Consider the following 20,649-nt stretch of genomic DNA (forward strand, 5'->3'; position numbering starts at 1 on the left):
AAATGAACATTTGCTGTTATTTACGCAGATCATCTGAGATGTAGGGGACTTTTATTCTTCAGTAGAACAGTAAAGAAGATTTTTAGCTGAAACCGGGAATGTTGTGATTTATTAAACACAAGTCGATGGGTGCCGGCACTTTGAGAGTAAAAAAAAATCATATCAGGCAACACAAAATGAATCTCCATGTCTCCTGGCGGTAGATTGAGGTCTTATGAAGAGAAACGATCAGTCTGTGCAAGAAACTGAACATTATTTACAGCATTATTACTGTAATCCAGAGCCTGGAATCTGATTCTTTCTGACAGTTCAATTCAATGAACTGGTTTAGTTACTAGCTCCTTTACATAATCATGCAATGATCTGACCCTGCAGCACAAAAGCAGTCATGAGTAGCACAGGTATATCTGTAGCAATAGCCAACAATACACTGTATGGATCACAATTATACATTTCTCTTTTATGACAAAAATCATTAGGATATTAAGATCATGTTCCATCAAGATATTTAGTACATTTCCTACCGTAAATATATCAAAACTTCATTTTTGATTAGTAATATGCATTGCTAAGAACTTCATTTGAACAACTTTAAAGGAGATTTTCTCAATATTTAGATTTTTTTGCTCCCTCAGATTCCAGATTTTCTAATAGTTGTATCTCAGACAAATATTGTCCTATCATAACAAACCATACATCAATGGAGAGATTAGCTTTCAGATTTCAGATGATGTATAAATCTTAATTTCGGGAAATTGACCCTTATGACTGGTTTTGTGGTCCAGGCAGGGTCACGTATATTATATTATTAAAGCTCCTATGTTGGGCAATAACAGTTAAACCCATGGACCAGGTTTGATGAACAAAGACCAGGAGTCAAATTGCAATTAAAGAAAAATTTACTGAAGAAATAGTTTGCAGTTTCATCCGCAGAAGTCAGCTCACGATGGAGTTCGTAGGCCGCTCTGCTTTACAATTAAAAAACACCAGTAATTATACCCTAACAGAGGTTGCTAATTGCGTCAACGCATAAGTCATCAAAATTCAGATCGGTTCTAAAACCTAGATAAACTTAAGACAGTTTCCACATATGGACTCCAGCTTGAAGCATATCTTCTGATGACTATTTTAGTGGCGAGTGATCAGAGGTCCGACGCAATACGTCTCTCCAAAGACGTACATCTGATACGCTGGACATCGGCAGCAGAACGTTTGTCCTGGGACTGTCTGAGCTGCTCCCTGTACAGACAGATACTAACACACATACACAGAGAAACACTTCTCTTACTTCCTTATCGACCATGGTCTCACACACAATGAGAGCAGCTTCTTAGACAGTAAAAAGCCAGACTAAAGCCATAATCAACGTATTCTCTAACATGCATTAATGTAACTTTGATTAATTATTCAAGAAATATTATAATTATTAATATTATTATGAAGGCCATTGTAGCTCTGCCATCCACTCCTTCAGCCAATACTGATGTGGATAAAGCATATCAAGTGAATAAACTAATCTTCATTAACCTTGAGAAACCATAAAAACCTTCAGTTGTTGACTTCATTCGAGTGTTCGGTTCACTCGTTCTCATATCAGCGGCTCTTCGGTCCGAGTCGAACTGATTCTTCAGTTCAGTGACTCTTGGAGGAACTGGAGCTGGATCAGTTAATTCATCACAGGATCATATTTCAGCTCATTTCCAGCCGCAGGGACTTTCAGACGTCTGAAAGTGAGTTTAACTGAATCTGAGCTGCTCGAACTGATTCAGACCTTTCAGTCCGATTCAAAAGAATGATTCGTTTGTGAACCAGACATCACTCCGGACCTTTTGCCTGAGGCTCTGGATTACAGTAATAATGCTGTAAATAATGTTCAGTTTCTTGCACAGACTGATCGTTTCTCTTCATAAGACCTCAATCTACCGCCAGGAGACATGGAGATTCATTTTGTGTTGCCTGATATGATTTTTTTTGACTCTCAAAGTGCCGGCACCCATCGACTTGTGTTTAATAAATCACAACATTCCCGGTTTCAGCTAAAAATCTTCTTTACTGTTCTACTGAAGAATAAAAGTCCCCTACATCTCAGATGATCTGCGTAAATAACAGCAAATGTTCATTTTGGGAACATCATGAAAACACATCAATCAGCAAATCAGACCCAAATCACTTTAGATTCTGGTGATTATCTTACTGTCTGGTGCTGGCTTTATCAGGTTTGATTTCTGCTTTCTTGTTCAGATCGCCCAGTGATGTGGACAGATACAGATCCTTCACTCCGGTGGACACGGACGGCATTTTCAGATCATATTCCTGCAAACATCCAAAATCAGACTCACTACATAATCAGACTTCACCATGTGGCGGGAGGAGCCAACGACAGACACAGTGGGCGTGACGTCAAGCCTCGGAGAGGTTTTTATTAAACAATATATTAAAATAAAGTGTCCAAAGGGGGAAAAGTGTCCAAAATAAACGGGGATCTGGTGTCCTCGTCGTGCTGCGGGGCTGTGCAGGAGGGCAGTGTTCAGGAGGGAAGGGTCCAGGGAAGGGGCGGAGTCCGGTGGCCGCACGCGCTCCCCTCTCGGGGCCGGGAGCGAGTGGCGGCGGCGTCTCTTGCGCGGCTTCGTCCATCTTCGGGCATCCCGGCGCTTCTGGGGGATTCGGCGGCCCGGCATCCTGGCCCGTCAGCCGCCTAACGGGTGCGGCAGTCCTCCTCGACGCTCCCTTCCTGGACCCACGAGGACACCAGCGTGCACTCACGGGGGAGAGACCGGTCTCCCGAGGAGAGGCGCGTTCGGCATTTAACGGCGGCGGTGATGAGGCTCTATTCACGTCAGGTGCGCCTCATCACACGCCGCCAGCCCTGGCTGTTTCAGCGCCCCTCCTCTCTCACACACCCACTCCTGTCGGGAGCCTGGTGAAGGGCGGCGAATATGGGACGGGGTGGTGATGATGGACAGGGGGGAGGCAGCCGACTCGTCACATTCCCCCCCCCAAGCGACATCCCCGTCCTAGGGTCGCCGCCCACGCAGAAGTGCTACCTTCCTCAACCAGGCTCCAGCGGTCGGAGTGGGCGGGGCAGGGATTCCTCTCCGGGCAACTCTCCCTCTCGCACCGCGCCGGAACCGGGACAGAGAAACCGGGTATTAGTTGTCAGCCTCAACCAGCCACAGGGTAAATGACCAATAAAAAGAACGTCACTTACCCCTTTGGTGGCTGGGAGGCTGTCCCCGTCGTTCCTCTGTCCCCGTGCGGGTTCCACGGCTTTTTTGCGAGCGAGAGGGGATGACGTCATCAGATGTTGCCCAACTGCGCTGTCTAGGCTCCGCCTGCCCGCATTCTCCACCACTGTGGCGGGAGGAGCCAACGACAGACACAGTGGGCGTGACGTCAAGCCTCGGAGAGGTTTTTATTAAACAATATATTAAAATAAAGTGTCCAAAGGGGGAAAAGTGTCCAAAATAAACGGGGATCTGGTGTCCTCGTCGTGCTGCGGGGCTGTGCAGGAGGGCAGTGTTCAGGAGGGAAGGGTCCAGGGAAGGGGCGGAGTCCGGCGGCCGCACGCGCTCCCCTCTCGGGGCCGGGAGCGAGTGGCGGCGGCGTCTCTTGCGCGGCTTCGTCCATCTTCGGGCATCCCGGCGCTTCTGGGGGATTCGGCGGCCCGGCATCCTGGCCCGTCAGCCGCCTAACGGGTGCGGCAGTCCTCCTCGACGCTCCCTTCCTGGACCCACGAGGACACCAGCGTGCATGCACGGGGGAGAGACCGGTCTCCCGAGGAGAGGCGCGTTCGGCATTTAACGGCGGCGGTGATGAGGCTCTATTCACGTCAGGTGCGCCTCATCACACGCCGCCAGCCCTGGCTGTTTCAGCGCCCCTCCTCTCTCACACACCCACTCCCGTCGGGAGCCTGGTGAAGGGCGGCGAATATGGGACGGGGTGGTGATGATGGACAGGGGGGAGGCAGCCGACTCGTCACATTCAATACCCAAAGAATTCAAAATGACTTGACTTACTGATTATGAAAATATGATTAATAACTAAAAAACAGCGTCATCAGACTGAATAATCAGATCAATGACAGAATAATTACACTACAACAGACTTGCTTGCGAAGGTTACTTTGGAAATGTAATAAGCTACAGATTACAAGTTACCCTGTTTAAAACATAAGAAGTGTAACTATTTCAATTACTGTATTAAAGTAATGTAACTGATTACATTTGATTACTTTTCCAAACTTTTCTAAGCACTGTACCACAAAATCAGACTTTAGCACCTCTTTTTACTTTGAGATTGTTCTGAGATTAAACACAGATTTAAAACTGGAACAAGAAATAGTTTAATAGCTATGATACCCATGAAATCAAATCTTTGCACAGTTACGACAGGAAACACCGGCATCTAACAATGCTTTGGAAAAACAGTTCATCTTAAAAAATAAAGCATATACACAAACCCAAATAGGAAATAAAACAGTGTGTGTCTGTGTGTGTTCATGTGTGTGTGTGTGTGTGTGTCAGTGTGTGTGTGTGTGTGTGTGTCAGTGTGTGTGTGTCAGTGTGTGTGTGTGTGTGTCAGTGTGTGTGTGTGTGTGTGTGTGTGTGTGTGTCAGTGTGTGTGTGTCAGTGTGTGTGTGTGTGTGTCAGTGTGTGTGTGTGTGTGTGTGTGTGTGTGTGTGTGTGTGTGTGTGTGTGTCAGTGTGTGTGTGTCTGTGTGTCTGTCTGTGTGTGTGTGTGTGTGTGTATTCAGATGTAACTCCCTTTGTAAACATTAACATTTTCATAAGTAACTAATTTAATTACACTTTTTTCTCAGTAACAGGTTACACGTAGTTACTAATATAACAATAAATTATGTATAATTACATACAAGTAACCCTAATCATATAGTAAGTACATGTAGTTAATTAATATTACTCAGTGCTTAAATATATAATTACACTGTAACAAGGACACCTTAAAATAAAGTGTAACCTTACTTTCTAACTAAAGTAACGCCGTTACATGTAACTAGTTACTCCCCAACACAGAAACAGTAAACAAACCTCTACTCAAACAATCAGATCAATCAGATCAATAAGAGAATATAAGAGTATAATCAGATATGATCAGATCGATCAGAGAATAATCAGATATGATCAGATCGATCAGAGAATAATCAGATATGATCAGATCGATCAGAGAATAATCAGATATGATCAGCTGATGTCACTCAGAGCTACAGTAAACACAGAAGGCAGTATCGCAGTTAAGCGTGTCAGCTCACCCTGAACACAGAGACAACTCGAATCCTGTCAGAAACACGCAGGAATCAGCAGAGAAGCGCAGAAATATCAACTTTATCCGCCTGATGACAGGAAAACACCTCGAACTGCTCCAGCAAACCCGGAAGTGCGCGGATTCAAACCGGGGAAGCTTTATTTAAACACACGCGGCTTTACAGCGTGTTTATTATAAGTGTTTATATATTCACACATACATATATGATGCAAATCACCTCTCATTCCTACTTCATTAAACACGGGTTTGCCAGCATTGTTTGACATATTTAGTTTGTGAACTGCTGTATTATTGATATCGTTTCATAAACTAAATATGATGATGATGAGAAATGAAAAGTCATAATGTTGCGCGTCAGCTGATCCGCGTCAGTGCGCATGCGCGCTGCATTCACTCCGCTTTACAACAGTTTCAATTATGAATTCATGATAGAATATACATTACACAAAAATAATTAATAATATTGAACAAGCAGAGCTCCGGGGGCTCGCTGCAGCAGAGGCTGAATCTGGTTTATTAATCGTTTAATTATTTATGCTCTTTAATACTGGAGCCTGTGCGCGCGCCCCCGCGACCGCGCTCGTGCCCGCGCCTGTATTATTGTCATCTCGGTTCGTTTCATTTCTAACGGATTCGGTTCGGTTCAGGTTCAGTTCAGACGGTAAGAAACACTAAATTCATCGTGATCGCGTGCGCCGGATGTGGAAGTTATGAGTTTGTGGGTATTAATATTTCCTCTTCCTCCGGAACACGAGCGATTTCCTGTTATTGCTTTTAAAGAGCTGCGCTTCACATCAGCGACGAGGATGAGGAGGAGGAGGAGAAGGATGAGGAAGATGAGGAGGAGAAGGATGAGGAAGATGAGGAGGAGAAGGATGAGGAAGATGAGGAGGAGGATGAGGAGGAGAAGGATGAGGAAGATGAGGAAGATGAGGAGGAGGAGGAGAAGGATGAGGATGAGGAGGATGAGGAAGATGAGGAGGAGAAGGATGAGGAAGATGAGGAGGAGGATGAGGAGGAGAAGGATGAGGAAGATGAGGAGAAGGATGAGGAGGAGAAGGATGAGGAAGATGAGGATGAGGAGGAGGAGGATGAGGAAGATGAGGAGGAGGAAGAGGAGGAGGAAGAGGAGGAGGAGGAGAAGGATGAGGAGGAGGAAGAGGATGAGGAGGAGGAGGAGGAGAAAGATGAGGAGGAGGATGATGAGGAGGAGGATGAGGAAGATGAGGAGGAGGATGAGGAAGATGAGGAGGAGGAGGATGAGGGGGATGAGGAAGATGAGGAGGAGGATGAGGAGGAGGAAGAGGAGGAGGAGAAAGATGAGGAGGAGGATGAGGAAGATGAGGAGGAGGAGGATGAGGAAGATGAGGAGGAGGAGGATGAGGGGGATGAGGAAGATGAGGAGGAGGAAGAGGATGAGGAGGAGGAGGATGAGGAGGAGGAAGAGGATGAGGAGGAGGAGGAGGAGAAAGATGAGGAGGAGGATGAGGAGGAGGAGGAGGAGGATGAGGAGAAAGATGAGGAGGAGGATGAGGAAGATGAGGAGGAGGAGGAAGATGAGGAGGAGGATGAGGAGGAGGAAGAGGAGGAGGAGGAGGAGGAGGATGAGGAGAAAGATGAGGAGGATGAGGAGGAGGATGAGGAGGAGGAAGAGGATGAGGAGGATGAGGAGGAGGAGGATGAGGAGAAAGATGAGGAGGAGGAGGAGGATGAGGAGAAAGATGAGGAAGATGAGGAGGAGGATGAGGAGGAGGATGAGGAGAAAGATGAGGAGGAGGATGAGGAAGATGAGGAGGAGGATGAGGAGGAGGAAGAGGATGAGGAGGAGGAGGATGAGGAGAAAGATGAGGAGGAGGAGGAGGAGGATGAGGAGAAAGATGAGGAGGAGGATGAGGAAGATGAGGAGGAGGAGGAAGATGAGGAGGAGGATGAGGATCTTTTAGGCCTGAGATGAAGCGCTGATTCTCATATAAACATGTATTGTAGGGTTATCTGTAGAGCATTGTTCACAGCTTCTGTCTGAGCGCTGAATGATCTTCAACAGATGAAGAATAGCAGCAGGATTGCAGTTTTATCATTTTAGTGTTTTTTATTCTAGAAGCTAGTTTCCAGGATGGCATTGTTTCAGTGGGTGTCAGTTCTGGGCAGTAACTAGTTACAGGAATAAGACCCTGCACCACAAAACCAGTCATGAGGGTCAGTTTTTTTAAATTGAGATGTGTACTTCATCTGAATAAATAATCTTTCCATTGATGTATGGTTTGTTATGATAGGACAATATTTGTCTGAGATACAACTATTAGAAAATCTGGAATCTGAGGGAGCAAAAAAATCTAAATATTGAGAAAATCTCCTTTAAAGTTGTTCAAATGAAGTTCTTAGCAATGCATATTACTAATCAAAAATGAAGTTTTGATATATTTACGGTAGGAAATGTACTAAATATCTTGATGGAACATGATCTTAATATCCTAATGATTTTTGTCATAAAAGAGAAATGTATAATTTTGATCCATACAATGTATTGTTGGCTATTGCTACAGATATACCTGTGTTACTCATGACTGCTGTTGTGCTGCAGGGTCCTATATATGCTTTAGCTGGGAGTGTAACTAATTGCTAATAAGATTTGAGTAATAATAATGGCATTACTTGGCTTGCCCACCCACATCCCTCTGATCATGATATAGATTGTATTAAATCTTTTTCTTATGAATCAAATACAATTTTCTTATGAAGTGTGATTCCTTTAAATACATTAGGAAATATAGTCATATATGGATAACAGAGAAAATATAGCTACAATTAGCTTCAAGCTACACAAGCTACCTCTTTTTTTTTCTCAAAACTTTACACACAAATCCAAGAATTGCACACAAAATGCAAAATGCCTCACTTCTCATGCAAAATGAAGCGCTGCATTTAAAATATCACAAACACATCTCAAAATCAAACATTTGCAAACACCTTTGCCGTAATATTAATTGCTGTTAGATTTGTGTGTTTCATAGAGAACTGTGTTGTGTTTTATGGTGATGTTCATCGTGTCGCAGATCTTAAATCAGAGCAGAAAGTCCCAAATTCATGTCATGGCTTTAAATGTTTCATGCACTGCAAAAAAAAACTATTATATATGATATTCTAAATAAATATGAATAATTAAATCAAGATACATTTTCTTGAGATGCAAATGTAAAACATGAATAAAAGGAGAATAAAAATTAGTTTTCCCTTTCAATGAAGAATTTTCTGAGCCTTTTGACAGATATTTGTTGTTGTTTTAATCAGAAACACTTCATTTTGATACATTTCTCAAAAAACAAGACTTCTTATTTTAGGTAATTTTCCTTCTCCAGTAAATACATCTTGATTTAAAAATCTTTAGTCATTTGCACTGGAAAACAAGACAAAAATACTAATTACAGTGATTTAGAGCATCTTATTTTTTATTTTGTTTAATGTAAATCTGTTGGAAGTTGTATTTTCAAACTTTGCTAAAACCTCACATTTACATGAAGAGAACATTCCTTTAAAATTATTCCTTAAATTTTCTTTATTTGGTCTTAAAAAGTCTTAAATTGATCTTCACTCATGTGTGCGTGTGCGAGTGCAAGTGCACATGTGTGTGTGTGTGTGTGTGTGTGTGTATGAGTGAGTGAGTGTGTGAGTGTGTGTGTGTGTGCGTGCATGTTTATGTGGTTTATGAGGACACAAATGTGTATAATGACATGGGTATGACAGAGGTATTACAATATGAAGGTGGTTTATGAGGACACTGCCTATGTCCCCGTAATTCAAAAGGCTTAAAAAACATACTAAATGGTGTTTTTTTGAAAATCTAAAAATGCACAAAGTCTCCTGTGAGGGCTAAGTTTAGGTGTAGGGTTGGTGTAGGGCAATAGCACACACAGTTTGTTCAGTATAAAAACCATTACGCCTATGGAGAGTCCCCATAAACCACAAAAACCAACATGTGTGTGTGTGTGTGTGTGTGTGTGTGTGAAGTCAAGTCACATTTATTCATGTGTTATGGGGAGTGTTCCCAGTTCCGGTTGATCTAATTAATGCAGCCTAACAATCCTTTAACGGATTTGAATAATATAAATGTGATAGTGTATTATGTGTAAGCCAGGTTAAAGAGATGGGTCTTTAATCTAGATTTAAACTGACAGAGTGTGTCTGCTTCCCGAACAGTGTTAGGTAGATTCTTCCAGAGTTTGGGAGCTAAATAGGAAAACAATCTCCCGTCCGCAGTTGATTATGATATTCTAGGTATTATCAAATGGCCAGAGTTTTGAGATCGCAGCGGACGTGAAGGACTATAATGTGATAAGAGCTCACTCAAATACTGAGGAGCTAAGCCATTCAGGGCTTTATTGGTAATTAGCAAGATCTTAAGATGTATACAATGTTTAATAGGGAGCCAGTGCAGTGTTGACAGAACCGGGCTAATGTGGTCATACTTCCTGGTTCTAGTAAGAACTCTAGCTGCTGCATTTTGAACCAGCTGGAGTTTGTTTATTAAACGTGCAGAGCAACCACCCAATAAAGCATTACAATAATCTAGCCTTGAGGTCATGAATGCATGAATTAATGTTTCTGCATTTGACATTGAGAGCATAGGTCGTGATTTAGATATATTTTTAAGATGGAAAAATGAAGTTTTACAAATGCTAGAAACATGTTTTTCGAAGGAAAGATTGTTATCAAAAAGTACGCCTAGGTTCCTAACTGATGACGAAGAATTTACAGAGCAGCCATCAAGTATTAGATATTGATCTAGGTTATTACATGCAAAAGTTTTTGGTCCAATAATTAACACCTCTGTTTTTTCAGAATTTAGCAGTAAGAAATTGCTAGTCATCCAGTTTTTGATATCAACTATACATTCCGTTAGTTTTGCAAATTGTTAAGTTTCATCAGGTCACGAAGAAATATAGAGCTGAGTATCATCAGCATAACAGTGAAAGCTAACACCATGTTTCCTAATGATATCTCCCAAGGGTAACATGTAAAGCGTGAAAAGTAAGGGGCCAAGTACTGAGCCTTGAGGTACTCCATACTGCACTTGTGATTGGTATGATACCTCTTCATTTACTGCCACAAATTGATGGCGGTCAGATAAGTACGATTTGAACCATGCCAGTGCACTTCCTCTAATGCCAACATAATTTTCTAGTCTATTTAAAAGAATGTTGTGGTCAATAGTGTCAAACGCGGCACTAAGATCTAGTAGCACTAATAGAGAGATACACCCACGATCAGATGATAAGAGCAGGACATTTGTAACTCTAATGAGAGCACAAAATTTGACACACAAAGTGTGTGTGTGTGTGTGTGTGTGTTCTGATGTTACACCATGACTGTAATGCATGTCTGTGTCTGGTTTCAGATGTCTCTGGTGGATTTGGGGAAGAAGCTCTTGGAAGCTGCTCGAGCCGGTCAAGACGACGAGGTCCGGATTCTGATGGCGAATGGAGCTCCGTTCACCACTGACTGGGTGAGTGAGTGAGTGTGTGAGGGGTTCAGGACTCTCTGTGGGTTACGGTCTGCTTCTCTGTGTGTCTGCAGCTGGGCACGTCTCCACTGCACCTGTCGGCTCAGTTCGGTCATTACTCCACCACAGAGGTGCTTCTGCGTGCCGGCGTGAGCCGAGACGCCCGTACTAAAGTGGACCGGACGCCACTGCACATGGCCGCGTCTGAAGGTCACACACGCATCGTGGAGCTGCTGCTGAAGGTGATTGTCCAGGGCTGCGTTTCGCAAAAGCATCGTAAGCCTAAATTGATCGTAGCTCCATTGGTTTCAATGGGTCTACGATGTACTTAACCCTTTTACTGTCACCCCCATTTTTAAACATAGATGTGAAAGTGCACTATACAAACTTAAATTCATGTACGACAACATTTAGTAATATGATTTAGATGTACCATTTCCATGGGAAGGCAAAGTCCGATTTTAAAATGGTTTTCACAGGATGAATTTTGAGATTTTAAGCTTTTAAGTGATATATAATTTATAATGATTTCTAAGGCGTGATATGGAAAAAGACAAAGAAGAAAGACTTTTTGTGACAAAAGTCAGAACTCCTGTTATGATGTAGATTTTTTAGGTGCAGTCTTGTCATAAATTAATCTGATACTTTTCCCACATAATTTGTAACAAATGTGGTAAAATACAGTCAAGCCAAAAATGATTCAGACACTAGATATAATTTTTTTATAATTTTTTTAGTAGTGGGTGGATGTTCATTTATGTAAGTGAGGATAGTAAAATAAAATAAACTGTGACATATTATACACAAAAATTCTTCACACAGTGGACTGCCAGTAAAATTTGTGAGCCAAAATTATTCAGACACTTTGACTTGACCATGTTTTTTACATACCTTTCTATCAAAGTTATCTGACATTATCAAGATGAATTTGTTCTGACAGAGTTTAACTCTGAGCTCTTGTCACCATTTTCTAAAATATAAAGCAAATAAATTGTGATAATGTGAGAAATGTTGAAGGTGTCTGAATAAATTTTGGTTTGACTGTGTTTATTTAAGAGTCTTTCCAACGATATATAGTTTGTCGTGATTTGATTAGGATTTATTTGTAATATAGTGAAGCAAACGTAGGCGTCCCTCTGAGGTTAAGAGGTTGAGCTTATGATGCTTTTGGGAAACGCAGCCCAGCGCATTATGGCCCGCTGGCTCTTTGATGTTTGACTTGTGGTGCATTTGCGGTAATTTGCCTCTTTAAGTGTGGCCTTTCATCATCCAACAGTGAGTCCATTCATGTGTGTTTGTGCAGCACGGTGCCGATGTGAACGCCAAGGACATGCTGAAGATGAGCGCGCTGCACTGGGCCGTGGAGCACAGCCACAGAGACGTGGTGGAGCTGCTGCTGCGCTTCGGAGCCGACGTTCACACGCAGAGCAAGTTCTGCAAAAACGCGCTGGACATCGCGCTGGACAACAGCAGCCACGAGCTGGCCGAGATCCTGCAGGTACATGCTTCATCACAGGCTCTGAGCGGTTCTCCGAGAGCTCTCTGGTCCGGTAATGATGGGCACTGCTTCGTGAAGCTTCGAAACAAATGATTATCAATCTGCCAAAGTCACATGATTTCAGTAAACAAGGATTCTCATAACTGTTTCGAAACGTTTCATTGGTTTGCCATTGGGGGGGCGATATCTGTAAACCCGTGAATTAGTGCTGCACTATTAATGGATAAAAAAACAACAATCTCGATTCAAACACCCATGCAATCCCACTTTTAAATGACAACGATTCAACCTTTGAAAAAAATCATACCGGAACAATCAGATCTGGTGCGAAAAGTGACTGTTAAAAAATGTAATTGTCATTGAATCATTCATTCAAGACATTCGTTCAAAAACGCTGATTCATCCATTAATGAAACAAGTGAAGTATTTATGAGTGAGTCAACCACTTTTCATAATTTTAATATAAAAAATTGGTGTATTAAATATGTTGTATTTTAAATAGATATATGTTAAAATGTTGAATAATTCATTCAAATGAATTAAACGCTTTTAAATGGACTGCAGCAATAAATGATGTTTTATTAACAAAGTTCAGGAGGAGCTCGTCAGATACTTAGCCTAATTAACACAGGAGGTTTGTTAATCAATGCTCGGCTATAAATACAGCTGACATACCTCTATTTATTTGACGGATAATCAGCAACCCTCCACCACCCCTTCTCCACTCAAGAGATATCACCAGAGTTCTCACCACACTATGGGGGGTACTCTGGGTTCAGGCCATTCCTGAGCCCGGAGCCCTTCCCCAGGACAGCACGCCAACTACGCATTACATTGCTCGTGCTAAATATATGTAAGTGTGAACTCGTGAATCTTGTTTAGTTGGGAGAATCGTGATCTCTATTTGAGACAAAAAAAATCATGATTCTCAATTTATCCAGAATCATGCAGCTCTACCGTGAATCATAGAAGTTTATTGAGTTGGAAAAGGGGGCAGAGCACCAGCTCATTTGCATTTAAAGGGACACACACAAAAACAGCACATTTTGGCTCATACCCAATGGAAATTTTAACAAGCTATAAAAAATGATCTGTCAGGTATTTTGAGCTAAAACTTCACATACACACTCTGGGGACATCAGAGACTTATTTTACATCTTGTAAAAAGAGGCATAATAGGTCACCTTTAAATAAAAAACAACTGTTCTGTCTTTTGGATTCATACTATGACCAGCATGTCTTTTCTTTACACCACATTCACTCTTTTCATACACTGAATGAGCTCAGATCATCTTCAGGTCATCCGGTGGGTTTTTGGTCTCAATGCAAAGTTATTGGCAAAAACACAAAATTTCAGCGCCCCTCCTCTCTCACACACCCACTCCCGTCGGAAGCCTGGTGAAGGGCGGCGAATACGGGACGGGGTGGTGATGATGATAAGGGGGGAGGCAGCCTACTCGTCACAATATATATATATATATATATATATGTTTTCCAGAGAGCGAACGTTTGAGAGCATGAGTGTTGGAAGAGCCGGTCTTGAGGGGTTAGCTCTTAGCCTAGCTCGCATACCCCCGCGCTTCCGTCCTCTCTCACACCGTTTGCGACGCTGCCTTGAGCGGTTAGCATCAGTAGGCGAGGCCGCGGTCTCGAGGTCCGGCACCAGCAGTAAACAAAGGCCTCGTAGCTTCTCAGTAGCCACTGACGAGAGTTGGTGTTTGTACGCTTTGCCGATATCCAAAAGACTTTGGCGATCATAGATGAGTTTTGGGGTGATTTCCTTATGAGTTAGCGGTAAACTGACACTATTTGGAGACGAACAGATGACATTAAAAGACATAAAAGCACCATCTTTGGGTCCCGGAAATCGCACCGCCATCTTGGATTAATTCCTTCATCCTTGTGTATTGATGCACAACTTTATCCATATTGTCGCCAGAGAAAATCTGTCGCTATATTAACTAAAACCTCAATTTTTTGACTCAATTAATTATCAGACAGGTCCGCTGTGTGTTTACAGTTTTTGCCCGTTGCTTGAACACATTTTGCAAAACTTCATGACACAAAACATGACACAACACTGGGAAATATACCATTCACATCTGTGCCAAATTGAAACTCTACTCTCAAAACCTAAACTCTGCTATCAAAACCTAACATTCCTTTGTCAAAATGTAACTCTGTTGACAAAATGACACATACTTGCATCATATGCAAACACTTTCAGATCAGGGGGAACACACTAGTCTACTTTATATAAAACACTGCAGTCTTTGATTTTCATTGTTTATTCAGAAGGCATATTTTCAGGAGACACATTTTCAAACAACCAAAAAAGCAAATAGTCCTACTCAGTATTGTACATTGCAGCACTGTACATTGCAGTACCATGAATTCAGATAAAGCTAAAAAAAAAAAAAAAATAATAATAATACAGTAATAGAAAAAACACTATACTGTAAACACAAAAAATCATGACAATTGTGCATACGTGGGCTCATGGATCCCGCCGTCTGTTGGGGTCTGGCCACAGGACCTCATCGACATCGCAAGCAATGTCTTCTCCCGCTAGGCACCGGGGAAAATATCCTCTTGCATGTCGAAACCATCCATGGATTGCTGTCACCTGAATGTCGCCGCAGGCCTGTTCCATTGCCTGCAGAAGAGGCATGCGGGCATGTGGTTGGCGGTCATATACACGCCATCTCCAAGCCGAAAAAAATTCCTCTATAGGGTTTAAAAATGGTGAGTAAGGGGGCAAGTATACCACTTCAAATTGATTGTGGTTGGTGAACCAGGCCTGGACCAGAGCAGCCCGATGGAAACTGACATTATCCCATATCACCACAAACCTGGGCTGATCTGGTCTGTTCTGTACAACTATATTATGGAGAGCATCTAGAAATGTGAGTATATGTTGGCTATTGTATGGACCTAGTTTTGCACGATGATGCAGAAGCCCTCGAAGGCTTATGGCGGCACACAATGTGATATTTCCCCCGCGCTGCCCTGGGACGTGCACAATTGCCCTTTGGCCAATTACATTACGACCCCGTCGTCTTGTTTTGCTCAGGTCGAATCCAGCTTCATCAATGAAAATGAATTCATGAGGCTGTGCAGCTCCATCCATGGCCAAGATTCTCTGTAAAAAAAAAAAAAAGAGAACATATTACTGTACTACAGTGCTACACATACAGAACCCTCGCCCCATCACACAGGTACCTGTGTAGCTCTCAGAATGGATCCATGTGGTACTGATATGGTACATATTCAGCTGCTACTGGATTTCACCAATACTGTATTGTAAATGTAAAGGACAGTTACACTTACCCGTACATATTCAGCTCGAAGTCCTTTGACCCGGTTACTGTTCCTCTCAAATGGGACTCTGTAGAGCTGCTTCATGGTGATGCTGTGTTTTCCCAAGATGCGTCTGATGGTGGTGATGCTCACATGGTTTATGTTGTTGAACACTTGCCTGTCTGCAAGTATTTTCTGTCGTAGCTGGTGGAGACGGATGGCATTGTCTGCCCTCACTAGGTCCACAACGGCAAGTTCCTGCTGTTGTGTGAACAGGCGTTGGCGTCCTCCCTCAGAAGGTCTTCGAGTCATTCTAGAGAAATACAACCACATATTGTCATCGGTTTGCTTATTTTTCTTACAGTACTTGACTGTATATATTGTATCATCCACTGTACAACACTGTACTTCAATATAAGTAATCATGGTATGTTTCACAAAAACTACCACTTTGGCTGCAAAAGGAGCATTAGCACCCTGCAATACCCTGTACACTTGATATGGTAATGTGATATACTGTACAACAGTGCTATAAAAACCATCTGAGTAGAGTAGAAGGTAGAGAGGTGAAGACATACCTGTATTCTAGTCGGAATGTTCTTCTTACAGATGCCACTGTGAAGCGGCTTAGATGTGGGTGGACTCTCTGCCCAGCTTCCCTCATAGTCAGGCCATGGTTGATGACATGGTCCACCAAAGTTGCTCTTATATCATCAGAAATATGGGTCCGTGCATGGCCTCTTCGACCTCCTCCTCTTCCTCCTCCTCCTCCTCCTCTTCCTCCTCTTCCTCTTCCTCTTGCTCTCCCTCCATCCATGCTTGCAAAGTTCTTGAAATGGCTAAACTGAGGGCTTTTTGTAGTTGGCTAATTGGTGTTCAGTTTTGCAAGTAAGTGCCTTCAGGTGTGTATTTGAGTGGTTGCAATTACCCGATGTGTTTTGTATTTTGGATACATGTGTTTTCCAAATGGCACCCTGAGATTTCATTTTTGAACGAAGTGTCTTATGTATGAAATAGAGTGTAGTATGCAGGACCATGTGTGTTGCATAAAGGAGTAAGTGTGTTGCATAATTGCAACTAGAGTGCAAAGCAGCGCTTTTGTTTAAGGTATGAGTACATGTGTTTGAGGTATGGTAACAAAAGCTTCAAGTTGTGTTACTTTAGTCTAATCATGGGTCTATAGTGTTCAAGCAACGGGCAAAAACTGTAACACTCAGCTTCTGCTCGAACCGTCTGTATTTGGCAGCTGTTCAGCTGAACTGAGCTGATGGGTGATTTCTTCATGGATAAGAGGCAGATGCAGTAATTGAATGTACAAGAGCTAATGATCTATAATAGAATATTAGGATGTTTGTTAATAATATTGATGAAGGTGGTCTTTGTATTTATACACAGCTGTTGTTCCTGTGCAGTGTTATGAAGGTTACTTTAGAAATGTAATAAGTTACAGATTACAAGATAGCCTGTTTAAAATGTAATAAGTAGTGTAACTGTTAGTTGTGTGTGTGTGTGTGTGTGTGTGTGTGTGTGTGTGTGTGTGTGTGTGTGTGTGTGTGTGTGTGTGTGTGTGAAAAATGCAACTCCCTTTGTAATCATTAACATTTTCATATTAACTGTAATTTAATTACACATTTTTTTCTTAGTAACAGTTTTTATTTTGTAATTATATCACGTAATTTAGTTACATGTAACTAGTTACTCCCCAACACTGTTCTTGTGTCATAATGTGTTTATGAATATGAATGTGCTTCAGGTGGCGATGCAGAACCAGATCAACACAAACCCCGAGAGTCCGGACACGCTGACCATCCACACGGCCGCGCCGCAGTTCATCATCGGCCCGGGAGGAGTGGTCAACCTCGCCGGACTCGTGTCGCCCGCCAACAGCAGCAAATCCACAGGTGACTCGACCTCTCGACCCCTGCGTGTTCATGAATGACCTCAGTGAAAGAGGCCATTGTGCAGACACACACGCACAATGAAGAAAATTGCCCTGCCCTTCTCTGAACAAACAAACAAAGCGTCTCAGAGCAGCATCAAAGCCCGTGATTAGAGTCTAAATGAGCCTGATGCTGCTCTCTGCTGCTGCTGTTCAGAATAAGAGCTCTCTGACTGGAGGAGATGTTGATCTGATGATCAGATGTGGTCTGACTCTCGTCTCTGACGCAGTCGTGGCCGCAGAGGAGCTGATCACTGCAGACTCCGTCGATGGGGCCATACAGCAGGTCATGAGCGCTGGAGGTCAGCAGGTCATCACCATAGTAACAGACGGCATTCAGTTGGGCAACCTGCAGACGGGCGCAGGCATCAGCCAGCCCATAATAGTCACCATGCCTGACGGACAGCAGGGTGAGAGAGAAGCAGCTCACACAATCATCAATATCTGGAGAAATAAAGAGAGAGCGAGTGTGTGTGTGTGTGAGTGTGTGTGAGTGAGTGAGTGAGTGAGTGTGTGTGAGTGAGTGAGTGAGTGAGTGAGTGAGTGTGTGTGAGTGAGTGAGTGTGTGCAAGTGAGTGTGTGTGTGTGTGTGTGTGTGTGTGTGTGAGTGAGTGTGTGTGTGAGTGAGTGAGTGTGTGCAAGTGAGTGTGTGTGTGTGTGTGTGTGTGAGTGAGTGAGTGAGTGAGTGTGTGTGAGTGAGTGAGTGTGTGCAAGTGAGTGTGTGTGTGTGTGTGTGTGTGTGTGTGCGAGTGTGTGTGCGAGTGTGTGTGTGTGTGTGAGCGAGTGAGTGAGTGTGTGTGTGAGTGTGTGTGTGTGTGTGTGTGTGTGCGCGAGCGAGTGAGTGTGTGTGTGTGTGTGTGTGTGTGTGTGAGAGAGTGTGTGTGTGTGTGTGTTTGTGTGTGTTTGCTCAGCTCTCTCAGAGTGTGCGTGTGTGTGTGTGTGTGTGTGTGTGTGTGTGTGTGTGTGTTTGCTCAGCTCTCTCAGAGTGTGCGCGCGTGTGTGTGTGTGTGTGTGTGTGTTTGCTCAGCTCTCTCAGAGTGTGTGTGTGTGTTCCTGCAGTGCTGACGGTGTCGGACACAGAGGTGGCAGAGGAGACGGTGATCAGCGAGGAGCCGTGTGTTAAGCGTCAGCGTGTGAAGGAGGAAGACGACGATCAGATGATAGAAACACAAGACGTTCAGATCCAGCAGACACTCTCGCTCGAGGACTTCCAGGTACAGAGACACACATCCCACAGTTCCTCTCATCAACCTGTTTCTGATGTGTGCAATAACATTTCTATAAGTTCAAGTTCTATTTATTTATATAGCACATATAAAACAGCCACACGGCTGACCAAAGTGCTGCACAGAGATTCAAAGACTGAATAACCAATTAAAAGAAAACAGCACAACTAAACAATTTAAACAGGGTCTCACTCTATACAGTAAGTAAAAATTGAAACACACGAGAGACAAGAAATATGAACCCATAAAACTATGCAAAAAAAATAAAAATAAGATAGAGATAAAGTAAAATAAAGTTATGTAAAAGCCAGAGAAAATATATAAGTTTTTAGAAGAGATTTAAAAATGGGCAGAGAAGGTGCAAGGTGAAAACTCAAACAGGACAACATGCCGCTCGCAACACCAGTGTCATGGGTTCGATTCCCAGGGAATGCACGATCAAATGTGACCCTGGACCACAAATTGTTCTTAGAATAGGACAATATTTGTCTGAGATACAACTATTAGAAAATCTGGAATCTGAGGGAGCAAAAAAATCTAAATATTGAGAAAATCTCCTTTAAAGTTGTTCAAATGAAGTTCTTAGCAATGCATATTACTAATCAAAAATGAAGTTTTGATATATTTACGGTAGGAAATTTACAAAATATCTTCATGGAACATGATCTTAATATCCTAATGATTTTTGTCATAAAAGAGAAATGTATAATTGTGATCCATGCAATGTATTGTTGTCTATTGCTACAAATATACCTGTGTTACTCATGACTGCTTTTGTGCTGCAGGGTCACAGATGTGTACTTAAATGCAATGCAAGTCTCTAATGCATCAAAGTAAAAGCATTTTTCATCTAATTAATCAAAGTAGTAATGAGCATATAACGCACGTGACACTGTGTGTGCAACAGGAGAAAGTGGCTCTTCTGAAGCAGCTGGAGGAGGCGAACCGTGAGGCGCAGAAATACAGACAGCAGTTCCTGAAGAAGGAGCAGGAAGCGGAAGCATACAGACAGAAGCTGGAGGCCATCACACGGCAGAGCGCCAAGAAAGCCGCGTGAAAACACGCCGGACATCAGCGCCATCCACTTCTGTGACTGGATCATTATCATTCATTTCCTTCAGTTCTCTTCATAAAGCACTGTGGTGCTCATGTGGCTGACACGGGTTCGATTCTGACCCAAATCCCAGCACCCTTCACCAGCCTTTGAATAAAGAGACAAAAGCCCCTCAAAACCTGAACGAAGATGTTTAATTGCGTAATAATGTCAGATTTCATGTTTAAGGCAACCAGCTTCAGGAGATGTTTGAGTTTTCACAACTTGTTGTTTTCAGTTTAAACAGCAAAACGTTGAGAACTCAAAAATCTCCTGAAGCTGGTTGCCTTAAGCTTTTAAGTTTTCTCAGCTTTTGATTTTTTACAGTGTGTTTGATCTGCAGGTCACATCTGAACGAACCCTTCATCATCAGACTAAGACTCGTTTTCCTCACTGATAATCAGCATGTGTATAGTTTCCTCCTGCTCACTGTTTGTGATGAATTTTCCAGGATTTCTGTCATAAAGATTCTTATTTTTAAAAGACAGCGGTGATTTGGTTTCTTTGAGGAGGATCTGAGCGTCTCTCCAGCACCGATCTGCTGATTCACATCTGTAGATTATATCACAACTAAAGCTGAATAAATGCACAATAAAGGGGTGTTACAGTCTGAAGCAGCAGCAGTGTTCCAGCATCTCCAGTGTTCAATTCAATTCAAGTTCATTTGTGTAGCGCTTTTCACGATACAAATCATTGCAAAGCAGCTTTACAGAAATTTTAAGTTTCTATTTTAAAGTTTCTACATTATATTTAGTAGTAGCTTTTCTCAAGTTGAGTTATCTCAAGTTGATGTCCATATTGCAGAAATGTACGG

At 42.7% G+C, this 20,649-nt stretch overlaps 2 protein-coding genes across 4 annotated transcripts in view; one reads left to right on the forward strand and one right to left on the reverse strand.

Annotated features, from left to right (window-relative positions):
* LOC306888583 (ubiquitin carboxyl-terminal hydrolase 8-like) overlaps positions 1–5,405 on the reverse strand; it is a 21,110-nt gene extending 15,705 nt beyond the window's left edge. The window contains exons 1-2 of one of the 2 annotated variants that reach the window (XM_079447004.1): positions 5,269–5,405; positions 2,195–2,313 (exon numbers count right to left, since the gene is read on the reverse strand). In XM_079447004.1, coding sequence (XP_079303130.1) covers positions 2,195–2,298 — 104 coding nt within the window. In that variant the 5' untranslated portion in view covers positions 2,299–2,313; positions 5,269–5,405. The remainder of the gene's footprint in view (positions 1–2,194; positions 2,314–5,268) is intronic. The other variant, XM_079447005.1, reaches the window with a different exon arrangement.
* Positions 5,406–5,852: 447 nt separating this feature from the next.
* On the forward strand, positions 5,853–20,314 carry gabpb1 (GA binding protein transcription factor subunit beta 1; the record flags this gene model as incomplete). Of its 2 annotated transcripts, XM_079447018.1 has the most annotated exons (9): positions 5,853–5,943; positions 10,675–10,782; positions 10,854–11,021; positions 12,083–12,277; positions 17,331–17,478; positions 17,747–17,926; positions 18,576–18,730; positions 19,650–19,756; positions 20,115–20,314. In XM_079447018.1, the coding sequence occupies 8 exons, from the start codon at positions 10,675–10,677 to the stop codon at positions 20,125–20,127; spliced, it is 1,074 nt and encodes a 357-aa protein (XP_079303144.1). The 2 variants fall into 2 exon arrangements, with proteins under 2 accessions (XP_079303144.1, XP_079303143.1); XM_079447017.1 differs by lacking the exons at positions 5,853–5,943; positions 20,115–20,314 and having other exon boundaries at positions 19,650–19,799.
* Positions 20,315–20,649: the final 335 nt, after the last annotated feature.

The sequence above is a fragment of the Barbus barbus genome (assembly GCF_936440315.1).
Source record: "Barbus barbus genome assembly, chromosome: 22".
Lineage (NCBI taxonomy): Eukaryota > Metazoa > Chordata > Actinopteri > Cypriniformes > Cyprinidae > Barbus > Barbus barbus.